The sequence below is a fragment of the Gorilla gorilla genome, chromosome 2, assembly GCF_029281585.2.
Source record: "Gorilla gorilla gorilla isolate KB3781 chromosome 2, NHGRI_mGorGor1-v2.1_pri, whole genome shotgun sequence".
In the NCBI taxonomy this organism is placed as follows: Eukaryota; Metazoa; Chordata; class Mammalia; order Primates; family Hominidae; genus Gorilla; species Gorilla gorilla.
The window spans coordinates 132,576,718-132,602,583 of NC_086017.1; the positions used below are offsets into that span (position 1 = coordinate 132,576,718).

The window sequence follows — 25,866 nt, forward strand, 5'->3', positions numbered from 1 at the left end:
TAGATTTGTGTACTTAAATTTTGGGGTGTTGAAAATGACAGTTTAAAGAGTGGGAGACCAGCATGCCATGCTCCCCATCCAGCAGCAACGAAGACTCTCCAAAATGTCTTCTCCAGAGCACCAACAACAACCAGACCCAGACACAAGCAAGTCCCTGAATTAGGGAGCCTCTTTAAAAATTAGAAAAAACAATAACACATATCTGCCTTCAAAATCATACAGTTAATAACCCGTACCTAGATAGCATAGGTACATGTACCTCTTACCCACCCAAGAGAACATTCACTGCAGGCAAGAATCATTTCCCTTCTCCTAGTTTCATGCACTGGGCAGGCACTTGAAAAACATTTGTTGAATAAATAAAGCAATCATACACATATACAATTAGTATTCTACTTAATAATATGTTGTATTCTAAAACTTTATTTAGTGGTGCATTCTGAAAGATTGCTTAGAACTTAAAAGTTTCCGTTCTAATTAATTCTAATTAATTTTCAATCTAATTAAACAGATCAAACATAAAGTATCACTGAAGTGCCTTTCAGTACCACACTGCACTACACACTAAGTGAAATAAAATACTTTGAGTTAGTAGATGGTGAACTCAAATACAATGAAGCCAATTTTCAAAATCTACTCAAATTTTTTTAAAAAAGAATTACTGATCTAATAAAAGACTTCATGTCTTCAAAATCATTCTTTTTCTTCTCTAATTTTTTAAATATTTAAAACTGACTTCATTGATTTGAAGCTTTGGGTTAGGTGTGTAATGCACAAAGGTAGCTATAATCAGAAAACTGAAGAGAAACCAATTTTTGACTACCACATAAATTCACCAACTAAACTCAGCTTTTGAGCACCAACAACCTGATTAGAGGGGTAAAAGGCAAGAAAAGGATAAGAAAAAATAAATAATTTTTATGCAACAGAAGACAAGGACACAAAAGAGGCCAATAAGGAAAACACTAACACCAAGTGAAGAGCAGTGGGTAAGGGTAGGAAATTGGCTGTGATGGATTAAATATTAACCAAAATGACAGTCATTCTACCGAGTTTTAGCAACACACCTGTTGCATCTCTGTTTCCACATCTGCCTGGGTTACTAACTGAAGAAGCTCATCTTCATGAAGACGAACTTGTGTTTCAAAGCGGGCATCTTTCTCTCGGACCACCTGCTGCATGGAACTCAACTGAAGACACATACCAGAGAAACTATGCAAGTTACACTCCCCGAATATTGCACAAATAAAACTCACAGACTACTTTCCAAGACAGACACTGAGACTTGATAGTAGCTTTTTAAAGTGAAATTTTGATTGTCAAGGATGAGGATGTTGGAAGAGAGATAGGCTGGACAGTAACTGAAATGCGAGAGAAAGCCTATTTTCAAATTCAGAAGTTAGCCTAAACATAAATTTTGATCAAAAATCATATGTTCATGGTTACTAGAAATGTTTTAAATATACAGGAGTGTATTTTTTAAAGTTCTAAAAAGATTAAGATATTAAACACATAAGGTGAAGTTAAGTTAGATTTCTATTAAACCCTGGACACTTCTTGCTCATGGCTGAAAAGCTTTCAGTAAAATTCTCATGCCCTATAAATGAAAATTCAAACTAACATATCATTTATTCAAGATTCTCTACAACTGGAAATACCAATCTATCTTTCTAGTCTTATTTTCAAAGAATTGCTTCTACCAAAGAACCTCATGTGCTTCTAAATCCACACCACCTCCCCAGACAGCTGTTTTCAGCTGTCATTACTTGCAGCCTTCTAGATCATGCTCATTTTTAACTGGCTCTGAACAGAATGAAATGGAAATAAATGGACTGATGGTGAGCTGCTCAGTATCAGTGCTTCTGTCTTGTTTTTAGGTTGTGAGTGTGTGCATCTGCTTATTCATCTCCTTAAGATCTATGGTGGAGCATGCTGCTTAGCTGTTAGCTTGCCCATTTTGCATTGGTCCTTTACTGCTGATATCTCAGTTTGTGACACCTTGAATCAAACTTTGGCTCTCTTTTTTGGTAGGAGAAAAAAAAATCCTCAGAATGTTTTTATTATCTGAATTCTGACCTCACTAGGAATTTGGACTCTTGTGTTTCAAGTGTGTAGGCACTGGAGTCTTTCATTAGCCAAACATCTCTAACTCCTTTCCCATAAATGTTCCATATTCTTTTCCTTCTCTGCAGTTTTGCTCACACCGTTCCCCATCACTGAAATATCTCCCCCAGCTTGTCTGGAATATTATCTATATATCATGGTTTTGCCTAAATCCCAACTTTTCCGTGTAATTTTCCTTAACTGTCATACTCACAGTAACCTCTTTCGCCTCCCAAAATATTTTGTTTGTATTGCTGCTTGCTTTGGCACTTATTCGGAAAGCCTTAAATTACGATGAATCTCTTAACACATGTACGTATCTTGGCTTTCCATATTTTAGCAACACATAGGTTAAAAACCATATTTTGTATTTCTTCATCCTGCACTGTATATAGTGCTTATACATAAAAAGGACACAATAAAAAATAAATAAAAAATTTAAAAAGGACACAATAAAAGCTAATAGGTAAAACCAAGAATTTCAGGATATACAATTTTAACTGTATACATAGCAGTAGGCCAACCACAGAGAGAAGGCACTACTAATACTACAAATTATTAATAAAGTAAACACCTAATGGATAATTAGCTATGTACAAAGGTACTTCAGGGAAAAAAATCTTTCATGATTCATAAGCATTCCCCCACCGCTGCCCCCCACCCCCCCAAAAAAATTACAGTGCCTGTAATCCCAGCACTTTGGGAGGCCGAGGTGTGAGGATCACTTGAAATCAGGAGTGCAAGGCCTGCCTGGGCAACATATTGAGAACCTGTCTCTTCAAAAAATGTAAAAAATTTAGCCAGATGCGGTGGCACATGCCTGTAGTCCCAGCTACTTGGGAGGCTGAGGTGAGTGAGAGGATGGCTTGAGCCCAGGAGATTGAGGCTGCAGTGAGCTATGATTGTACCACTTGTACTCCAGCTTGGGCAACAGAGTGAGACCCAATTTCAAAAATAAATATGTGGGAGTGCGTGGCCAACCAAGAAACCTAGAAAAATAGAAAAAGTTGAGGATGCCAATCCAAATGGTCTGGTCTTGACAGATGAAAAAAATGGGAAGAAGAATGTCACATACTGGTGCCATTTAACATAAAATCACATGACCTACACCACTTTCTCATTACAGGCTCACTAAGTAATCTAACTATAATTTATTTCCTATTAAGATAGATATTATTTTGGGAAAGAATGAACCTAATTATTTTTATTTCTTTTGGTTTACTTATTGGTCTCTTTTGAACTCAGCATGAGTCCATTCCTAAAATACTGAATCTCTGTCTGCTATTAAAATTAAGTTTCTGGACATGCAGAACTAAGAAACAGTCATCAATTAGGCTATAGAAAATTCATCAAGGTAAATAACACATTGTGAGGTTTTCTGGTGTTCCCTAATGACACACTTACCTACCACACATCTCCTAATCTCTTCTACTACATATCCTTCTAATTTCTAGTGCAACACCCATGCTACTATACTTTTATCTACTAGGATTTTTTAAAGTGACTCACTGAATTGACTTGTGCGTAATAACCCACTGGACTTCATGGCTCTTTATCCTAATTTTGTGAGGTCCCTACCTGTGCAGCTTGCTCTGCCTGTGTCTGGCTGAGCTGGGCTTGTAAAGTGCTAATGAGTTCTTCCTTCTCCTGGAGCTGTTGCTTCATCATTACAAATTCTTCCATCTCTGTAGAACTCTTATCAAACCAAAGACATAGAAGGAAAAAAAATTATTTAAGCAAAAGAATGAGCATTATTAATTCTTTGACCTCCCTTTCTTGCTTAACCTAAATGCCTACCATATTTCCTTCTAGTTTCCATTGAACACAAAAGGAAATTGCATGCATTATCAAAATTTTATTTGTCAGAAGAAGACAGAAACAGTAGTGGCAATTTTTCAATTTCTCTGACTCCTCACATAGAGACAGCACAAGATAGTAAAACCAAAAAAACCACAGATAACATTTACAGTAAAATTAGGCAGACCGTCCTAAAAACCCTAAAATATAAGCTAATAAGGACAAACCACCAAAACCCACAAGAACTACATTGTATTAGTCTTACATTGTGTAAGAAAAAGAAGGCAGCAAAAGAGTGAAATCTGATGGGTCTGAGAAAGGGACAGCCCTAAACAGCCAATGTATTTATTTGCTGGAATGAACAGCTGGCCAATTTTAGAATAGTGGCAGGGCTTTGCCATTCTTTAATACTAGGTAAATGCAAGGGGTGCACAGTAAGGTAAGAAGGACTAAAAGGGCTAGAGTAATCTAGGCCCCCTGAACTCTCACAACTGACTCATCATGGCTCCCTTCTGAGACATGAACCTGTACTAAGAAGAAACTGCGAGGAGTGAAATAAAAATTATGCAGAAAAGGAATTAAAGAGACAGAAGAAAGAGGTCTACAAACATATTGTATAATTCAGTATCAACTAGCCACATGTGGATATAGAGGGCTTAAAATGGGTCTGATAGAAAAGAAATATTTTTAATTTTTAACATTTAATTTTAATTTGAAAACTGAAATATAGATTATTTTTCCATTAAGTACAACTTTGTTTTGGCATGACTATATTTCATCTTATCTGTTGCATCATGCAAGTTACTGTTGAGGTGCTGCACAAGCAACAAGTGTATATGCAGTTGGTATCAATGGGTTGATTCAGTTTAACATTTTTCTAGACCCCTATATAACACTGTAATATCTTTATTTGTATACTTAATGCAGACAGCATTAGTAACAGTTGATACCAATTTAATCATAACTAATAAATTGCAATATAAACATGCAGACAGCATTAGTAACAGTTGATACCAATTTAATCATAACTAATAATTAAATTGCAATATAAACATTTATTATAATTGAATTATTTTCCAAGTTCAAAAATAAATACAGACACATTTCAAAATTTAAAATGAAGGCCTTCTATTGTTGTATAGTTGGTTCCTTTTCACTTCTAAGTAGTATTCCAGTGTGTGGATATACCACAGTTTAAATATTTCCCTATTGATGGGCACGTGAGTTGTTTCCAGTCTTTAATTATTACAAATAAACCTATTACTATTGGACAGTGCTGGCATAAACCAAGTGAAGGGCAGAAGGAAGAAAGCCAGGAAATCTCAGAAATCCGGCTCCCATATCTTTGAACACAACACAAAAACAATAGAAAAAGGAAGTCTGTTAAGAAAAGCTTTCCTGAATCAAGCCTCCTTCCAAATAGAGGTTTAGGAGAATAAATTTGACACAAAAATAAGGAACAGAAAAGGATGAAGGTCATATCCCATTTAAGTTACTATTAAAAAAACAGAGTAGCCCCCACTAGCAAGAGGACCCTCACCAGATGCAGCCTCTCACCCTTGGTCTTCTCAGCCTCCATAACTTCTTATAAATTACCCAGTTTCAGGTATTCTGTTACACGCAAGAGAAAACGGACTAAAAAGGAAAATTGGTATTGACAAGTGGGGTCATCGTTGATAATGATTATTTGAAAATGTGGAAGCAGTTTTGGAACTGGGTAATGGGCAGAGGCTGGAAGAATTCTGAGGAACTAGCTCAAAAAAAAAAATGCCTAGATTCTGATGAGGGCTTAGAAGATAAGACAACTACAGAAAGCTTAGCACTCCTTGGAGATTGGTTAAGCTGTTGTGACCACAATGCTGATAGAAACATAAATAGTAAAGCCCATTCTGGTGAGGCTTCAGACAGAAATGAGGAACAAAGTATCAGAAACTAGAGTAAAGCCCAGCCTTGCTATAAATTAGCAATGAACTTGGCTGAACTTGTCCAGTTTTTGTATGGCCAAGAACTTTGTAGAAGGCTGAGCTTGAGAGTGATGAATTAGGGTATATGGCAGGAGAAAATTTTAAGCAGCAAACTGCTTGAGCTGCTATGTGGTTACTTCTATCTGCTTACAGTGAACAGAGAAAAAGAAAACAAAGCAAAAAAAAAAAAAGATTGGAAAATTCGCAACCTGGCCATGTGGTAAAGAATGGAGAAGATTTCAGGATGGGAATCCAAGAATGCACAGCCACCACTTGCTAAAGAAATTAACACGGCTAAAAGGGAGCCAGTTTCTAACAGTCAAGACAATGGGAAAAAGCCCTAAAGGCATTTCAGAATGCGTTTTAGAAATCTTTAAGGCTGCCCCAACAGCCCCCATCACAGGCCCAAAGCCCTAAGAGGACAGAATGGTTTCTGTGAATAGGCCCTGAGATACCACTGCTCTGTGCCACTTCAGGATACTGCTCCTTGCAGCCCAGCTGTTCTGGTAGTGCAAAGCAGCCCCAGGTATGGCTCATGCCACAGCTCAAAAGGTACGAGTTGTAAAACTTGGTAACATCCACATGGTGCTAATTCTGCAGGCTCACAGAAAGCAAGAGCTGTGGAGGCTTGGTAGTCTCCACTTACATGTCGAAGGATGTCATCAATAGCCAGGGGGCTCAGGCAGAGGCTTGTCTTGAGGCAGAACCACCACAGAGAGCCCCACTAGAGCAATGCCAAGGGGAAAGGAGGGGTTGGAATTGCCCTGCAGAGTCCCCACTAGAGTAATGCCTAGTGGAACCACGGTGTGGGACTACCACTGCCATACCAGAACTATAGAGCTACCAGTGTGCAATGCAAAGTCAGCCTGGGAATGCTGGCTGGACTAAGCCCAGCAAAGCCATAGAGACAGAACTGCCTGAGGTCTTGGGGATCCAACCCCTGTACCTGCAGAGGATGCTGAAAATGGAGTAAAAGAAGATTATTCTGGAATTTTAAGGCCCAATGTCTACTCTCTTGGTTTTCAAACTTGCTTGGGGTCTGTTACTCTCTTTCTTCTTGCCTAGTTCTCCCTTTTAGAATGAGAATGTGAACCCTATGCTTGTCCTACCATTGTATCTTGGAGGAAGATAATGTGTTTTTATTTCACAGGCTCACAGAAATTGGTGCAGGAATGAGCTAAGACTTTGGGGCTGTGGGGATGCAATTAATGTATTTGTATGTGAGAAGAATATGAGTTTTGGAGAGCCAAGGGTGGAAGGCTATGATGTGAATGTCCCCTCTAAAACTCACGTTGAAACTGAATCCCCAGTGTGACAAGAGGCCTTTAAGAAAGGACTGGTTCAGGAGGTCTCTGAACTCAGCAATGGATTAACACATTCACAGATTAATGGATTAATGGGTTGTCATAGAAGGGGAACTGGTAGCTTTATAAGAAGAGAGACCTGAGCTGGCAAATTAGCACACTCAGCCCCCTCACTATGTGATGACTTGCGCTGCCTTGGGACACCACTGAGAGCCCTATCAGCAAGAAGACCCTCACCAGATGCAGTCCCTCAACTTTAGACTTCTCAGCCTCCATAAATGTAAGAAATAAATTCTTTTATTTAAATTAAATTAAATTTCTGTTATTATAAATTAAAAACAAAACTAAGGAGCAGAATGATATGATTATAGGTGATAAAAGCATACCAGAGGCACACTTAAAAAAAAAATCAAAATTGCAATCTATTTCAAAAAGTTTTTAAAAATTAAGAAAATTATACGGGCCAGGCATGGTGGCTCACACCTGTAATCCCAGCACTTTGGGAGGCCCAGGCAGGTGGATCACTTGAGGTCAGGAGTTCCAGACCAGCCTAGCTAACATGGTGAAACCCCATTTCTACTAAAAATACAAAAAATTAGCCAGGCATGGTGGTGCATGCCTGTAATCCCAGCTACTCGGGAGGCTGAGGCAGGAGAATTGCTTGAACCTGGCAAGCAGAGGTTGCAGAGAGCTGAGACTGTACTGCTCCACTCCAGCCTGGCCAACAGAGTGAGACCCTGTCTCAAAAAAAAAAAAAGAAAGAAAGAAAAGAAAAGAAAAGAAAAAAAAATTATACAGAGATGAGAGAAAAACATAAATCAGATTTAGAAAAATCAGAAATGAGGTGACTGAACTCATGAAAAATCCAATAGAAAAGAAAAAATCATTGCAGTATAGAAGATAAAAAAACAGAAAAAACACAAAAACAAACAAAAAATAGAAGGCCTAAAGTGAAATAAAACAACAAACAAAAAAACAAACTTAAAATATGTGAAACCATATGTTGAAAGAGTATACTGGGTATCTATGAATAACAACTAAAAATGACAAACACCAATGCATATTCTAATAAAATTACCAGACAAGAAGAAATGAAGAAAAGAAGGAGACTGATAAATACATAGATAAATGCCCATTGTGCATCTAGAAAAATGTATTTGTCACATAATAATCCATTGGTTTTAGTGATTCATTAACCTAATGATTATGAAGTAACTTCCACCCCTACCTGTGCAGGTTGTTCTGCCTGTGCCTGAGTAAGCTGGGCTTGCAAAGTGCTGATTAGTTCCTCCTTCTCCTGGAGCTTATGTTTTATCTTTTCTATTTCCATCTCTTCCTCTGTAGAACTCTTGTCACGCTGAAAATGCAGGAGATAAAGTCATTATTTAAAAGAATTACAATTAATATATATTTGATATTTTCTTCTAATTTTTCATTTACAACCATTTAGTTATAATTTTATTAAACTGATGGGAGCAAGAAAAACCAGCTGATCTAACAAATAAGAAATCTTAGGGTTGTCCAGTTTTTGTATGGCCAAGCAGTTCCTGTTAGACCTACCCTCCCTCACATAATAGCTATAAACTGTGAAATATATATATATATATATATATATATATTTTTTTTTTCCCTCACACCAAGCATGTGAACCCAAAACTGTGGACAATATAGAAAACAGCTATCTGAAAATACTGGAGAGCAACCAAAAGCAGGAAGATACTGGAGGGGATGTGATAATTGGAAGAAATGGTACCGAGTTTCCCATTTTGACAGCTTTTATTCCGAGGGCAAAACCAGTCAGTGCCATGCAGGACTAAACCTTAATAGAAAACCCGAAGTCTTGTTGCCTTGAAGAATCAAGGAGAGAGCTCAGGAAACTATAGCTGTTGCTAAGTGAGAAGCAAAACATCAGAAAAGAGCCAGTGAGGGGAAATCCAAATTTTTCAATAATCTATTTTTTTTTCCAAAAGCTCTCCCTTAGACTGAGATTCTGCCTCTTTGTAAATTTAGTCCCTCCCAACCCCCTAAACAAAGCTATTTCTGCTTACTGGAATTACAAAGAATACTTTTATACTTTCACATAAGTCAGTCAAGCACCTGAGGACTGTTGTCATTTCTTCAACTATACTTTCCACAGAATACCTAGCTCTGTATTGAGTATATAATAGTTAAAGGGTTGCTATGACTGATTGCTGAAACTTAGAAATCATTTCTTTAACAGAGAAAGAAAATGAGCTCTAAGACATTACTGCTTTAAGGTCTCAGAGCTAAAAATTAAATTAAAAAGCAGAGTATAAAATGGATAATTTAAAAATCTGACATCATAGCTGAGGAGAAGCTGGAGGGAACAAAGCAATATGAGGAGAGAGGTTGGTGCTACCACAGTGAGGGGAAGAGAACTGACAGAGGAAAAACCAAAAGGAAAAGAAGGATCAAGGTGAAATTATTTGAGAAGATTGAGAAAAGCTTTTAAAATAGGCTTCAAGAAGTTAAATAAGGTTATCAATTCAGGGAAAGTAATGTTCTCTGATCATTAGGCCCTGAGAGGAAAGACTAAGCAGGAACTGGGTCACTAACTAGCGATCCCAAAGGTTGTGCCTAGAAAACTGATTAAAATCTCATTTCCCAAGAACTAAGGATACTAGCAGGTCAAAGCAAAACAAAACGAAACTAAAAAAATAAAAAGATTTCTTACACACGGTGAAGTCTAGGCTCACTCTATAACTACAGTATGCATGTGATATGCCTGCCTCCATATAATCTGTATCAAACTCTCCACAAAACTGAAGTTTCTTGTTCTCTAAATAGCTGACTGAATGTGAATATGTGGAGTTTAACCATACAGGAAAGATAATGAAAATTTGAGTACTGGGACAATATTCCTCACAGGGCAGTACTTTCCTTATTCCTCCTCTGTATCTCCAACCTTAAACTGCTTTGTTGGCTGCAGTCATAAACCTAGTGAGCCTCCCTTTTAGACAGTCCAAGGTAATTCAGCTGATTCAGCCCACATGCATGAAGCTTTAATCCACCACTATGTGACTATATATGAGGACACAGAATATTCTGTGTTAAGTCATTGAATTAAAAAGTTTCAGAGCTGGAAGAAACCTTAGAGATAATCTAGTTTAATCTTCTAATCAATGATGAAACTCCTCCAAAAGGTATGTTTCCCTCCTCTCTAAATGCCTCACTTCAGTACTTATTTCTTCCTGTAAGCCTTTTTTAATCCCTGAAAGTCCAGGTCACAACTGGCATTTCATATCCATGTTTTCTGTAGGTCTTTCATTCTCCCTGTGTGTGGCCTACAGTCCAGCTGAACTACAAGCTCTATAAGAAAAAACAAAACAAAACATTATTTAGTGCTGTATCATTTTAGCATCCCAAATGTTTGTGATTGGTGAAGATCTGCTGTACTGGTAAGTTTTTTCAACTTAGGAAATATACACTACACCCAGTCACCATACCTTGGAAAGTTGCTCCTCTGACTGAGGTTCTGTAGGCAGAACAGTCCCTCCTTGTGCTTTCATTTCTTCTATGTATTTATTCAAAGAAGTTAATTTGGCCTTCGCATGAAGTTTTAGTTTTTTAATTTTGTTATCAGCAGCTTTTCTTTCTTCCTGGCCAAAAACAATGATGGTAAATACATAAATGTTTATTCCCCTCTTATCTAGCACATACTAAAAGTTATTTTTATTATTATTACTTTCAGAGACAGGGTATCTCTCTGTCACCAGGGCTGGAGTGCAGTGGCACAATCACAACTCACTGCAGCCTCTAACTCCTAGGCTCAAGTGATCCTCCTATCTCAGCCTCCAGAGTAGCTGGGACTACAGGTGCCCAATACCATGCCCAGCTAATTTTTTTAAAATTTTTTTTGTGGAGACAGGGTCTCACTATGTTGCCCAGGCTGATCTCGAACTCCTGGCCTCAAGAAATCCTCCCATCTCAGCCTCCCAAAATGCTGGGATTACAGGTGTGAGCTACCACACCCGACCCAAAAGTTATTTTCAATAGGCATAAGGTTACAGTACTAGGGAGATAATCAGATTCCCTAATAATCTAAGCGGAGACAAAAATTAAAGTGAGTAGTGTATCATCTGTCCTTTATCAAATCCTCCACAAGAAAGGATAAAAACAATAGTACCTGTAGAGCTTCATCTTTCTGCTGCAGTTGAACATCCTTCTGTCTAATAATATCTTTTAGCTCCACCACCAATTGCTCTGCATAAGCCAGGCGCTCCTGAACATCTTCTTGTGTAGTATTATTAAATTCCATGTCAGATTCTTGGTGTAATTCCTAATATTTAGGAAAAAAGTTGCCAGTGCACCAGGAAAAGGTATTAGCTTCCCAACAGGAGTTTCTTCATTCCAACTTTTTATGTTTTGCCCAATTCATATTCTTGTTAACTTAAGAATCTAACTCTGATCCAATAATAATCATTATCATAGCCATTACAATATATTAAGTATTTTATAAATGTTAAGCATTTTACAAACATTATCCCATTTAAGGTATTATTATCCTAATTTTACCAAAGAGAAAAATAAAGGAAAGCAAAAATCATAAACCAGTAAGGGTAAAAGGCCAAAAGTTAAAATTAAGAGAGTAGTTAAGTAAAACTCTCTTAACCACTAAGCATTACTTCTTGTCTTTTCAGAAAACTAAGAAGTTTTATTAATTCCTTATGTGGACTTCAGAAAATATAATACATACTGCCAATTTGTGTCATCTTAAAAAAAAAAGAAAATACAATACAAACTATAGGAGAAGTGGTAAATGAAATTACAAAGTAAACAGATATTCTGAAACCCAAAAGGTGTTCCAGTTTCCTCATTTGTCACTTAGACCTTTCCTGTGGAAAAGGAATAGCCAAGGATGAGAACAAAGGACTTAAAACACTCTGGCAACAAACAAGGCCCAGGGAGACAAATGAGAAAGCCCTTTCAAATTGTATCCAGGACTTGTTTCCCATCACTATGGCTTTTAAGCTAAAAACTTACAAGAGAAGGATCACTTATAAAATTTCAATATTTTTCTTAATCCTCGCTTCACCTAGTACCAGGGAGGCTTCGCACACCCTTCTATCTTAAATTATTTTCCTTAGAAGAACACAGAACATATGTCTTACCAGTTTAAATCAGAACAGAACTACTCACAGGGTCTAAGGGAGCCCTCATATTCTGATCAGTGTCATCATCTCCTGATAATTCATGCAAAACAACATTTGCTAATCCTGATAATCGGCTCAGCATTTCTGTAGGAAAAGAAGGGGGGAAAAAAACCTAAGAATCAGCAAAATGAACATAGGCTTCTCCTATATTGATAACCATATCATCCGTGAATGAAAAAAGAATACTGTACGGGTGATTTGTATTAGACACAGTCTGCAGCACAATGATGTCTTCAAAAAGGCATTTGAGTACTTCCAGTGTAGTCACACGCTGTTCTTTTCAGTGGCAATTGTACAGAGGTTATCACCATCACTAACATCATTTCTAAAATAAAATGTAAGTACCTAATCGTTAAACATTAATACAATGTTAAATACCAATCTATAATTGTTAAATACACCTTAAAGGTAGTTTTTATCTTTAATGCCCTTCTTTCATAGTAGTTTCACTTACAAACATGAATTTCTTTTTTCTTTTTCTTTCTTTTTTTTTTTTTGAGACAGGGTCTTGCTCTGTCACGCAGGCTGGAGTACAGGGATGCAATCTCAGCCCACTGCAACCTCTGCTTTCTGGGCTCAAGCGATCCTGCCACCTCAGCCTTTCGAGTAGCTGAGACTACAGGCACATGCCCAAACATGAATGTCTTATTCTTTCTTCCTCTGTCAGACTGTTATTCTCTCCCACTTGTTCAAATAAACTCCATGATACTGCAACATTTTTCTTTTTATGTGCCCCATGAACCCCATTCTTTCAGAAAGCTTTCTTGATAAACCATGTGGCTTTGCTAAAATTTAAATATAAACTTTGTTCAAAATGTACAGCATTAAATGCATATATTAGAAAAGGAGGAAGGACAGAAATCAGTAACCTATGATTCTTCTATAGAAAATTAGAAAAAGAAGAACAAATTACAGCCAGTGTAAGCAGAAAAATAAAAATAAAAATCAGAGTAGAAATTAATAAAAACAGAAAAATAGAGAATATCAATAAAACCGAAAGTTGATTATCTGAAAAGATCAATAAAATTGATTAAACTCTAGTCAAGATGACCAAGAAAAAAACAGAGAAGACACAAATTACTGGCATCATAAATGAAAGAGGAAACATCATTAATGATCTAACATACATTAAAAGATAATAAACACTACAAATAGCCCTATACTTTTAAGTTCATCCATGTAGATAAAATGGGTCAGTTCACTGAAAGATTCAAGCTACCAAAAGCTCAAGAAGAAATAGAGAACCTGAATATAAATGAGTAGATGTGTGTGGGTGCATGTGTGTGTACAGACACACACACACATATATATACACACATATAAATATGAAATTGAATTCATACATTAAAAACCTTCTAAAAAAAGAAAACTCCAGATCAAGGTGGCTTCATTAGTAGGTAACAACAAACATTTAAGGAATAATACCAATTTTATATAATCTATGCCAGAAGATAGAAAAGGAAGGAACACCTTCTAACTTATTTTACCAGACCAGCATTGCCCTAATACTAAAAGCAGACAAAGATAACACAAGAAAACTAAAGACCAATGTTCCTCATGGTCACAGTCAACAAAATATTCAAAATACTTCATAAAATATTAGCTAATTAAATCCAGTAATATATAAAAAGATAATACATCACAACCAAGTGGGGTTCAAGAAATGTAATGCTAATTCAAAATATGAAAATCAATGTAATTCACCATATTAATAGACTAAATAAGGAAAACCACATAATATCAATAGATTGAGAAAAAGCATTTGACACATTTCAATATCTATTCATGATTATGAATTCACAATAAGAATAATTCATTCTCAGCAAACTAAGGAGTAAATTTCCTCAACCTAATAAAGGGCATCTTTAAAAAACTTACAGCCAACATCATAATTAATGGTAAGAAACTGAATGTTCTCACCATATGAGAAACAAGGCAAAGATGTCTCTTACTACTTCTATCTAACACTATACTGGAAGTCCCAGCCAATGCAACAAGCAAGAAAAAGAAAAGAAATACAAATTGGAAAGGAAGAAATAAAACTGTCTCAACTAGCAAAATGATTGTCCATGTAGACTTTCCTTAAAAAACAACTCCTAGAATAAGTGAATTCAGCAAGGTTGCAGGATACAAAGTCACTATATAAAAGTCAACTGCAGGCCAGGTGCGGTGGCTGACGCCTGTAACCCCAGCACTTTGGGAGGCCGGGGCGGGCGGATCACGAGGTCAGGAGATCGACACCATCTTGGCTAACACTGTGAAACCCCAGCTCTACTAAAAATACAAAAAATTAGCCGGGTGTGGTGGCGGGTGCCTGTAGTCCCAGCTACTCTGGAGGCTGAGGCAGGAGAATGGCGTGAACCCAGGAGGTGGAGCTTGCAGTGAGCCTAGATTGCTCCGTCTCAAAAAAAAAAAAAAAAAAGTCAACTGCATTCCCATTACAATGAACAAGAGGAATTTGAAACCATTAAGAATACCATTTACAACAGCACTGAATAAACAGAGCAGGACTTGGGTAAACAGCTAACAAAATATATGCAGAATTTGCTGAATGCTGAAAACTATTGAAAACCTGAGGAAGACATAAAAAATCTAAATAAATGTAGAAATAAAACATATACATGCATTTGAACTCTATAATGTTAAAGTATCAATTCTCCCCATTTTGACCTATAAAATTAGTGCAATTCCAAACTTAATCCCAGCAAGCTTTTAGTAAACATCAAAAAGCTGACTCTAAAACATATGAAAAGGCAAGGAGTGTGGAAATTACTCACTACAATTACAAGACAGGGCAGCACTGGTGAAAGCATAGACACACAGATAAATGGAACAAAATGGAGAGCCTAGAAATAGACACATACAAATCGAGTCAACTGATTTTTAACAAAGGTACAAATGCAATTAAGTTGAGAAAGGACAATCTTTATAAATGGTTATGGAACAATTGGACATCTGAAAAAGAGTGAACCTTGACATACAACTCACACCTTATACAAAGCATATCTCAAAATGGATCAGAGACCTAAACTTAAATTGTAAAGGTTTTAGAAATAAACATAGGAGAACATTTTTGTGACGCTGAATTTGGCAATGAGCTTTTAGACACCAAAAAAGCACAATATATTATAAAAAATATTGATTAAAAATTTATCAAAACATACAACTTTTGCTCTGTGAAGACAATATTAAGAAAATGAAAAGACAAGTCACTGAAGCCAGGCGTGGTGGCTCACACCTGTAATCCCAGCACTTTGGGAGGCTGAGGCAAGCAGATCAGTTGAGGCCAGGAGTTCAAGACCAGCCTGGCCAACATGGCAAAACCCCACCTCTACTAAAAATACAAAAATAAGCTGGGCGTGATGGCGCATGCCTGTAGTCCCAGCTACTCAGGAGGCTGAGGCACAAGAATCGGTTGAACCTGGAAGGCATGTATTGCAGTGAGCTGAGATCATGCCACTGCACTCCAGTCTAGGCAACAGAGCAAGACTCTGTCTCGGAAAAAAAAAAAAAAAAAAGACAAGTCATAGATTAGGAGAAAATATTTACAAATAGCATATCCAGTAAATAACTTGTATCCAGAATCTAAAACAATAAAAATATCTTAAAACTCAACATCAATAAAGTAAAACACCTGATAAAGAAATGTGCAAGAGATGTGAATAGATACTTCACCAAAGAAGATAGATGGATGGTAAATAAATATATGAAAAGATGCTTAAGTTAATCTGGCATTAGGAAAATACTCATTAAAAGCAAAATGAAATACCACTACCTACCTATTAGAATTGCTAAAATATGTATTTTTTAATGCTGGCAGGGATATAGAGCAACAGGAACTTTCAATGCCTGCAGATTAGAATACAAAATGGTACAGCTACTTCGGAAAACTGTTTGACAGTTTCTTTAAAAGTTAAACGTACATTTACCAATCCCACTCCTAGGCATCTAACCAAGTTTATAGTAGGTTTACTCATAATCACAGATTCTGAAAATAGCCAAGATATCCTTCAACAAGTGAATGAATAACAAACTGTAGCACATCCAAACAATGGAATATTACTCAGCAAAAGAATGAACAATTGATTCACACAACACAATACTTAAACCTAAAATGCCTTTTGCTACATGGAATAAGCTAAACATTAAAAGATATACATCATATTATTCTATTTATATAACATTTTGAACAAGTCCAGAAATTAACCCACACAAATATAGTTGTCAGGGCTTGAGGGAAGGAGATGTGGCTGAATATAAAAGAGCAACACAAGGGAATTTTTAAGGTGAAGGAACTGTTCTGTATGATCTTGAAGTAGTAAATTCATAACCATATGCATTTGTCAAAACTCACTGAACTGTACATTCCAAAGAGCAAACATAATTGTATACAATTTTTTTAAAACTTCAGCCAGGATGTCAGGAGTTCCAAAAATGGAATGCAGACTGTGACAAATAGATCTAACTATATTATAAATATATGATATAACCTCACTGAAGGAGATGGGGCTAACCTAAGAAACAAAAATGGTGTTTTGACTGGGTACTATAAGGATAAAGACAAAAAGAACTGACATAAACACTGTACTCTACTTGGTAAATTTCTTTCTCACAGTGGTATGGGTTAGCAATTCTGAAACTACTTCATTGTACACTAGGGTTAAATGAGTAAGTAAATTGTAGATAATGAGATTCAGGTTTTTTACTGTCAGTGAAAGAAGTTACAAATAAGGCAAGAAAGCTAGGATAAACCCCATGGTACTGGATTAGAGTCAGAGATATCAGTATGAACTCATGTTTATTTTAATATATATGTAAATAGATAAATGCAGAAATAAGTATAGATATGTATGCATTATAAATAATCAGTTATTACAGAGAAATATATATTCTAGCCATGTCCACTGAAAAGTCCTAGAAACAGTAACACCTCAGTAGCAAGGAGCGCATCCAGATCTCGATTTCTAAATGCCAACCTCCAATAAAAGGAACTAGGGCTCCTTGGAGAAATGGCTGCCTATCTAGGGTTGGGGCAGAGAGCCAGAAAGTAAGGAAGTGTTCAAAAAAGAAAAAGAAAAAAGAAAAAAAATGGGGTATGTGACCAGGAGCCAATCTGAAGGAGCTCCCAATGATCAATGCTAGAATAATTTGAGTCACAGAATAAATAACAATAATATTGGATTATATGGATTATAACCCAAATAAAAAATTAAATACCCATCAGTCGATACTGATATAAATAAATCATTAAATAAATTAATGGTAGAGACAAATCTTCCTTACAAAAGAATTCCAAATAATTTATGTAGATACGTCCCCCTCTAAAAATGGAGCTTAATTCCCTCTCCTTCAGTATAGGCTGGACCTAGTGACTCACTTCCAAAGAATAGAATATGAAAAAAGAAAAACAGCAACATCAGAGTGGTGAGACTTGGCAATCACCACCTCAACCAAGTGATCAAGATTAACATCACCAGTGATAAATCATCGTAATATCATGTAACCGCTGATATAATGTGATGAGAAGGGTACTTTACCTCTGGGGTATTCTTCTGCAAAACCCGTAAGCCCAGTCTAATCATGAGAAAACACTGGGGAAACCTAGATTCAGGGACATTCTAAAAATACCTGACCAATACTCTTCAAAACTGTCAAAGTAATGAAAAACAACAAAAAACTAAGAAACAGTCACAGATTAGAGAAGACAAGGAGACATGCTGATTAAATGCAAAGTAGGCCGGGCACAGTGGCTCACGCCTGTAATCCTGGCACTTTGGGAGGCCGAGGCAGGCAGATCACTTGAGGTCAGTAGTTCGAGACCAGCCTGGCCAACATGGTGAAACTCCATCTCTACTAAAAAATACAAAAATTAGCCGGGTGTGGTGGCATGCACCTGTAGTCCCAGCTATTGGGCAGTCTGAGATGGGAGAATCACTTGAACCTGGGAGACAGAGGTTGCAGTGAGCTGAGATCACACCACTGCACTCCAGCCTGGGTGCCAGAGTGAGACCCTGCCTCTAAATAAATAAATAAACGCAAGGCAGTATCCTGGATTAGGTTCTGAAACACAATAAGGACATTACTGGAAAAAATGGTGAAATCTGAATGAAGTCTACCTATAGTTTAGTTTATGGCATTGCACCTATGTTCTCTGTTCTGAAAAAGCTACCATGGTTGTGTAAAATGCTAACATTAGAGGATGCTAGATAAAGTGTATATAATAACTGTCTGTCTAATCTTCCCAAGTTGTATGTAAATCTAAAGTTATTCCAAAATCAATTTACTTTTATAACCACTGTGTAGGCTACATATTCAGATCAGTGTCAACTGCTAGTCCATAAAGTCCATGAAAATGAGAAGCATATTAATGCTTTGATAGGAAAAATCAAAATAGAACTGGACTATGCATAGCATTAGTTTACGTGATTATGCCTAATTTTACATTTTGTGATAAAATGTTATTTGGCTTTTAAAACCCTCAGCAGGGGCCGGGCATGGTGGCTCATGCCTGTAATCCCAGCACTTTGGGAGGCTGAGGCGGGTGGATCACGAGGTCAGGAGTTTGAGACCAGTCTGACCAACATGGTGAAATCCCGTCTCTACTAAAAATACAAAAATTAGCCGGGTGTGGTGGCACGTGCCTGTAATCCCAGCTACTCAGGAGGCTGAGGCAGAGGAATCACTTGAACCTGAGAGGTGGAGGTTGCAGTGAGCCAAGATTCGCACCACTGCACTCCAGCCTGGGCAACAGAGCAAGACCGCGTCTCAAAAAAAAAAAAAAAAAAAAAACCCTCAGCAGGAAGAAATATAAAAACTACTGTACAAAATAAACACTTAAATGAAACTAGGCTCTGCTACAGTTTTCTTCTACTGGGGATAATAATAGTGTTTAGGGCAGCCATGGTTCTTAAGAAGGAAGTGATGAGAGATACCTGTTTTTTTAATAGGTTGTCTTGGGTAATCTAAGTAGCACATCACTTGGAAAAGATACGTGAGACAGAAATAGAAAAAGTGAACTGTTCCCTAGGAAGGCAGTGCAGGATCATATATAACTTCATATCTAAATACTGGAAGGGCAACACAGTGTCACACATGAGTACATAGGGCCATATATAACTATTCAAGATATGAGAACCACAGCTATAGTCAGGATTAAAAAATCACAATTCAGCAGTATACAGATTCTAAACTTTCTTTTCAACTTTAGAGATCATATTTTCTTTGGTTAACTTTTAATGAAGGAAATGAATACCATCACTAAAGAGTTTCTTAAACATATAGATTTCTGCTAATCAAAGAAAATCATAATGGAACCTAACTTATCAAACAGAATCACTTTATCTTCAGATTTTTCAGACCACTTTGGAACAAAGAAAACAAAATAACCAACTGATGGGATTCTGAGAAGATGGGAGTAGCAAGGGGCCCCATGGATTTTGTATCTTCCTTTATTCCCACATAAAAACAGACAAAGCAACTAGATAACAAAAGATCCATGGACAGCCTTTACCAAAAAACTACTTAACAAAGTTTCCTACAAACCCCAAAATAAACGTGGATATAGACAAACCGCCAATAGTCAAAAGATCTGGGTGTCACTGGTGTTCAACTGGGAGGAAATTGAGGGAAGCCAGAGGAGTACAACACCAAGAGGACCTCAAAAGAGCCAGTGGGCATTCACTGGCAAATGCGCCAAGCCAATTACAGAACAGTAGTTGATACAAGGAGGGGTCTTCCCATTCCAATAACAGGTACCTGCCAGGGGCCTACAAGGGCTGAAAGAGCTGAGGCAGTCTGGACCTTTATTAATTCTCAGAACTGAAGAGTTGGGGCTCTCTTCCAGGATGGGGTCCCACACTGAGAAGAATCTGCTGAGAGGAGAATTAAAATTAAGTGACTAAGGAAAGAGGAGGTCCAGATAAAGAGCAGGTGAAAGTGGCAAGGAAAGAAAGGCAGGAAATCCGAGAAATCCAGCTGCCATATAGTTGAACAATGTCTGAAAATAGCACAAGAGGAAACCTTAACAAGTTAGAAAAGCTGTATAAAATCTCTTTCTAAAAGTTCAGCAACACTAAATTCATATTAAAAATGAACTACTGAGGCCAGGCGTGCTAGCTCATCCTGTAATCCTAGCACTTTGGGAGGCTGAGGTGGGAGGATCACTTGAGCCTAGGAGTTCAAGACTAGCCTGAGCAACATAGCAAGATCCCATCTCTACAAAATTTTTTTAAAAAGTCAGCCAGGCATGGTGGCACATGCATGTAGGTCCAGCTATTCAGGTGGCTGAGGTGGGAAGATTGCTTGAGCCCAAGAGGTGGAGGCTGCAGTGAGCCATAATCACACCCCTACACTCCAGCCTGGGTGATAGAGTAAGACCCTGTCACAAAAAAGAAAAAAAGAGCAACTGAAAAGTGTCACAATTCAGATACGTTACTAGAATAAAAAAAAGGAGGAAAACGATCATGATAACATCCCGACAGAAAATGGAAGCACATCAGAGAGCCATGCTCAAAAAAACAGTTCAAAACTATAACCACTTAACTCTACTGAAGGAACTAAAAGGCATTAAAAATGACATAAGATGTGAAAAAATAAACACCAGAAACAGAAAAACCCAGAAATAAAGTGAAAACAAGAAGTGACTGAAAAATTTTAAAAATCATCTTGGAAATGAAGATGAAACTAGAAGGAACAAGAAAATGAGTAAATATAACAAACCATGTCATTAAAAAAAAGCAAAGTTGAAATGAAGGATAATTTTAAAAATCAAAAATGACCTAAAAAACTAGATATGCAAACCTTATGACCCTCAATTCCACTCCCCGGCATTTATCTTAGAGAAAAGAAAACTTAAGTTCACAAGAGAACCTGCTGTATATAAACATTCATAGCAGCTTTATTTCTATTAATAGATGGTTAAGCAAACTGAGATATACAGGCAAATGGTTAAACAAACTGGTACATACATCCCATCACATACTTCTCAGAAATAAAAAGCAACGAACTACTGATGGACCCAACAACTTAGATGGATCTCCAGAAAATTACATTGAATGAAAAAAAGCCAGTCCCAAAAGGTTACATATTATACAATTCCATACTTCTATAACATTTTTGAAATGACAAAATTTTAGAAATGGAGGAAAGATTAGTGATTACCAGTGGTTAGAGAGGGGTTGGGGTGGGAAGTGACTGTGGTCATAACAAGGCAACACAAGGGATCCTTGTGGTGTTGCAGCTGTTCAATATCTTGACTGTGGCAGTGGATACAGGAACCTACACAGGTGATATAACACTGCAAAACTTAATGATACACATACATACATATACAAATGAATATACAAGTAAAACTGGGGAATATACCAATCTCAATATCCTAATTGTGATATTATGTATTAGTTTTGCAAAATGTTACCACTGGAAGAAACAACAAAGTGTATAAAAGAGCTCTGATTATTTCCTACAACTGCATGTGACTCTACAATTGTCTTCATATTTAAAAAACAAATGAAAAAGAAATGAACTAAATGCAACATGATATCCTGAATTGAATCCTGGAACAGAAAATGGACATTAATGGAGAAACTGGTGAAATGTGAACAACGTCTGGAGTTCAGTTAATATTAATGTACCAATGTTGGTTTCTTAATTTTGTACACTGCTAATGTCACATGTTAATCTTAGGGAATACTAAGCAAAGGATACACCAGACTTCTGCACTATCTTTGCAAATTTTCTGTAGTAAACTTTCTGTAGTGATCTGAAATAATTCCTAATAATTTATTTTTTAAAAATGTAAGAAATTAAGAGTTACATAGGATTTGCGAGAAACAGATAAATATTGAAGATAAGTAATGTGAATAACAGGATTCCCTGAAGAAGAAAAGCAAAGCAAAGAAACAGCACAAATATGAAAAGCCATAATCCAAGAATATTTGAAAATTTTTTTAAAAAGATTTGAAACTACATCTTGAAAGAGCCCACAATGTACCTCAGAATGTCAACTCAGAATGACCAACAAAACACTCTAGTAAAATTACTGGACTTAAAAAAATCCTTTAGGCTTTAGGCTAAAAGATCATATGACCAGTAAGATAAAGAAAAAAAAGCACTAGATTTTTCAACAGCAATGTTTTTGCCAGAAAAAAAAAAAATGAGTTACAAATTTAAGATATTCAAGAAAAGAAAAAGTGAGCCAAGGATTCTATTTCTGGCAAACACAACCTTTAGATATAAAAAACACAGACAAAATGTTATGAACAAGCAAGAAAATTCATGAAATATGAATATTCCCTTAAGCCTTTCCTAAAGAATTTACTAGAGGCAAAACTTGAGGCAATCGAAATGACTAAAGAAACATCATTATAAGAACTAGTGGTGAGCATTAAATATACGGTTACTAACAGAATTAAGACTAAGTAAAGACTGGAGGAGAGACAGCATAGTATGTAATGATTATATGCTCTGACAATATATAGGACAACCATGAAAAAAAAATCGGGAAGAATGTGAATAGCATATGCAAAAAATAAAAAATATTTTTAAACAGTTTTCAATAATTAAAAGTGGTTGTTGTCTATGGCCATACCATCCTGAACACACCCGATCTCGTCTAAAGTGGTTGTGGTGGTGATATTAGTATCATCACTCCTAGATTACTATATGTGAAATGTAGAATTAAAGCAAATGATAATTATGGATACACTAATTCTGTATTTTCAGTTATGAAAAGAAGATACAGATGTAATACAGAAGAAATTAAGAACCCTGAAATACAAACTAATCTTTGAATCTGAATAGGAACACTCAGTGTGAAATGACAATTCAGTATTTTATATTTGTTCACATATTTTCCTAGCTCTGTCCACCGAAAAGGCTTAAAAGTAATGACAAACTGAGAAGCAATGAATATCTCTAGTGCCTAGATTGGGGTCTTGAAATACTCTTTCCCATTTTTAAAAAAGTTTTTAAAAGAAGGTTTTCTTAGAGAAATGGCTAATTCCATTTCTAAAGTGGAAATGTACAAAATGATCCTGAAACATCTTGTCATACAAGATAGGAAGCTTTCAAAGAACACAGGTTCCCATTGGCTAAAAGGATAAATTGAATATGTATGAATAAGAATTACAGCACACTGGGCCATACTGTCCAAGGTAATTTATAGATTCAATGCCATCCCCATCAAGCTACCAATGACTTTATTCACAAAATTGGAAAAAACTACTTTAAAGTTCATATGGAACCAAAAAAGAGCCCGCATAGCCAAGACAATCCTAAGCAAAAAGAACAAAGCTGGAGGCATCACGCTACCTGACTTCAAACTATACTACAAGGTGACAGTAAGCAAAACAGCATGGTACTGGTACCAAAACACATACATAGACCAATGGAACAGAACAGAGCCCTCAGAAATAACACCACACATCTACAACCATCTAATCTTTGACAAACCTGACAAAAACAAGAAATGGGGAAAGGAATCCCTATTTAATAAATGGTGCTGGAAAAACTGGCTAGCCATACGTAGAAAGGTGAAACTGGATCCTTTCCTTGCACCTTATACAAAAATTAATTCAAGATGGATTAAAGACTTAAATGTTAGACCTAAAACCATAAAAAACCCTAGAAGAAAACCTAGGCAATACCATTCAGGACATAGGCATGGGCAAAGACTTCATGACTAAAACACCAAAAGCAATGGCAAAAAAAGCCAAAATAGACAAATGGGATCTAATTAAACTAAAGAGCTTCTGCACAGCAAAAGAAACTACCATCAGAGTGAACAGGCAACCTACAGAATGGGATAAAATTTTTGCAATCTACCCATCTGACAAAGGGCTAACATCCAGAACCTACAAAGAACTTAAACAAATTTACAAGAAAAAAAATAACACCATCAAAAAGTGGGCAAAGGATATGAACAGACACTTCTCAAAAGAAGACATTTATGAAGCCAACAGACACATGGAAAAATGCTCACCATCACTGGTCATCAGAGAAATGCAAATCCAAACTACAATGAGATACCATCTCACACCAGTTAGAATGGCGATCATTAAAAAGTCAGGAGACAACAGGTGCTGGAGAGGTTGTGGAAAAATAGGAATGCTTTTACACTATTGGTGGTAGTGTAAATTAGTTCAACCATTGTGGAAGACAGTGTGGCAATTCCTCAACGATCAGAACTAGAAATACCATTTGACCCAGCCATCCCATTACTAGGTATATACCCAAAGGATTATAAATCATGCTACTATAAAGACATATATACACATGTATGTTTACTGCGGCACTATTCACAATAGCAAAGACTTGGAACCAATCCAAATGTCCATCAATGATAGACTGGATTAAGAAAATGTGGCACATATACACCATGGAATACTATGCAGCCATAAAAAAGGATGAGTTAATGTCCTTGGCAGGGACATGGATGAAGCTGGAAACCATCATTCTCGGCAAACTATCACAAGGACAGAAATCAAACACCGCATGTTCTCACTCATAGGTGGGAATTGAACAATGAGAACACTTGGACACAGGGCAGGGAACATAACACACCGGGACCTGTTGGAGGTTAGGGGCTGGGGAAGGGATAGCATTAGGAGAAATACCTAATGTAAATGACGAGTTGATGGGTGCAGGAAACCAACATGGCACATATATACCTATGTAACAGACCTGCACGTTGTGCACATGTACCCTAGAACTTAAAGTATAATAAAAAAAATACAGTTAATCAAAATTAATACCTCTAGGAATAGAAATTATAAATACATATATTTCCATGGAAAAATTATAAAATAAGTCACCAATGCTAAAACACCAGAAATAGTTGCTATTAGAAAACTTTACCAAATTGTCAAAAATGAGATAATCCAAGTGCTACAGAAGTTGCTGTTTATATTGCTCCAAAACATAGAAAAAGAAAATGAAAAATTACAAACCATCTCCCTATGAATACTGATGACAACGTTCTAATAAATTTTAATTAGAATTTTAAATAAAATATTAGCAAACTAAATCTGACTAGATACTGAAAAATATTATCACCAAGTGGATTTATTCTAGTAATTCAAATACCATTAATTATTATGAAATCCATTATGGAAACCCATACCACTACCACATGAGTTTCTGATTGACCCTCCCTAGAAAGGAGTGTGCCCATCAGCATCCTACTGAATATCACTGAATATCATAGCAAACAAGGAACACATACACATGAACACAGGATAATAATGATAATATTAATGGCAACAATTATTGAGAAACATTTAATTTAAATGCAAAGTGACTGTACCACTTCATATACTCTTTAATCTTAACAAAATCTGCAAGATAAGTATTATCATCATCCCCATTTTATAGAGGGAAACTGACACTCAGAAATTAAGACATTTCAAGGTCCCTCAGTTAAATATATAATACAATAGCAGTCAGGCAGGGTGGCTCACGCCTGTAATCCCAGCACTTTAGAAGGCTGAGGTGAGAGGATGGCTTGAGCTCAAGAGTTCAAGACCA

General features: G+C 36.6%; 1 protein-coding gene across 15 annotated transcripts in view; it reads right to left on the minus strand.

The window, feature by feature from the left end:
* The window catches only part of GOLGB1 (golgin B1), an 87,897-nt gene that overhangs the window by 52,627 nt on the left and 9,404 nt on the right, over positions 1 to 25,866 (minus strand). For 6 of the 15 annotated variants that reach the window (XR_008678676.2, XR_008678675.2, XM_031009072.2 and 3 more), the window contains exons 2-7: positions 12,329 to 12,426; positions 11,316 to 11,468; positions 10,636 to 10,788; positions 8,397 to 8,525; positions 3,682 to 3,798; positions 1,068 to 1,190 (exon numbers count right to left, since the gene is read on the minus strand). Coding sequence is in view for 13 of the 15 variants with exons in the window: in XM_031009072.2 (XP_030864932.2) it covers positions 1,068 to 1,190; positions 3,682 to 3,798; positions 8,397 to 8,525; positions 10,636 to 10,788; positions 11,316 to 11,468; positions 12,329 to 12,424 (771 nt within the window). In the remaining 2 variants the exon portion in view is untranslated. Of the gene's footprint in view, positions 1 to 1,067; positions 1,191 to 3,681; positions 3,799 to 8,396; positions 8,526 to 10,362; positions 10,501 to 10,635; positions 10,789 to 11,315; positions 11,469 to 12,300; positions 12,429 to 25,866 lie in introns of those variants that run through there. The other 9 variants (XM_031009078.2, XM_031009076.2, XM_055383763.2 and 6 more) reach the window with 5 other exon arrangements.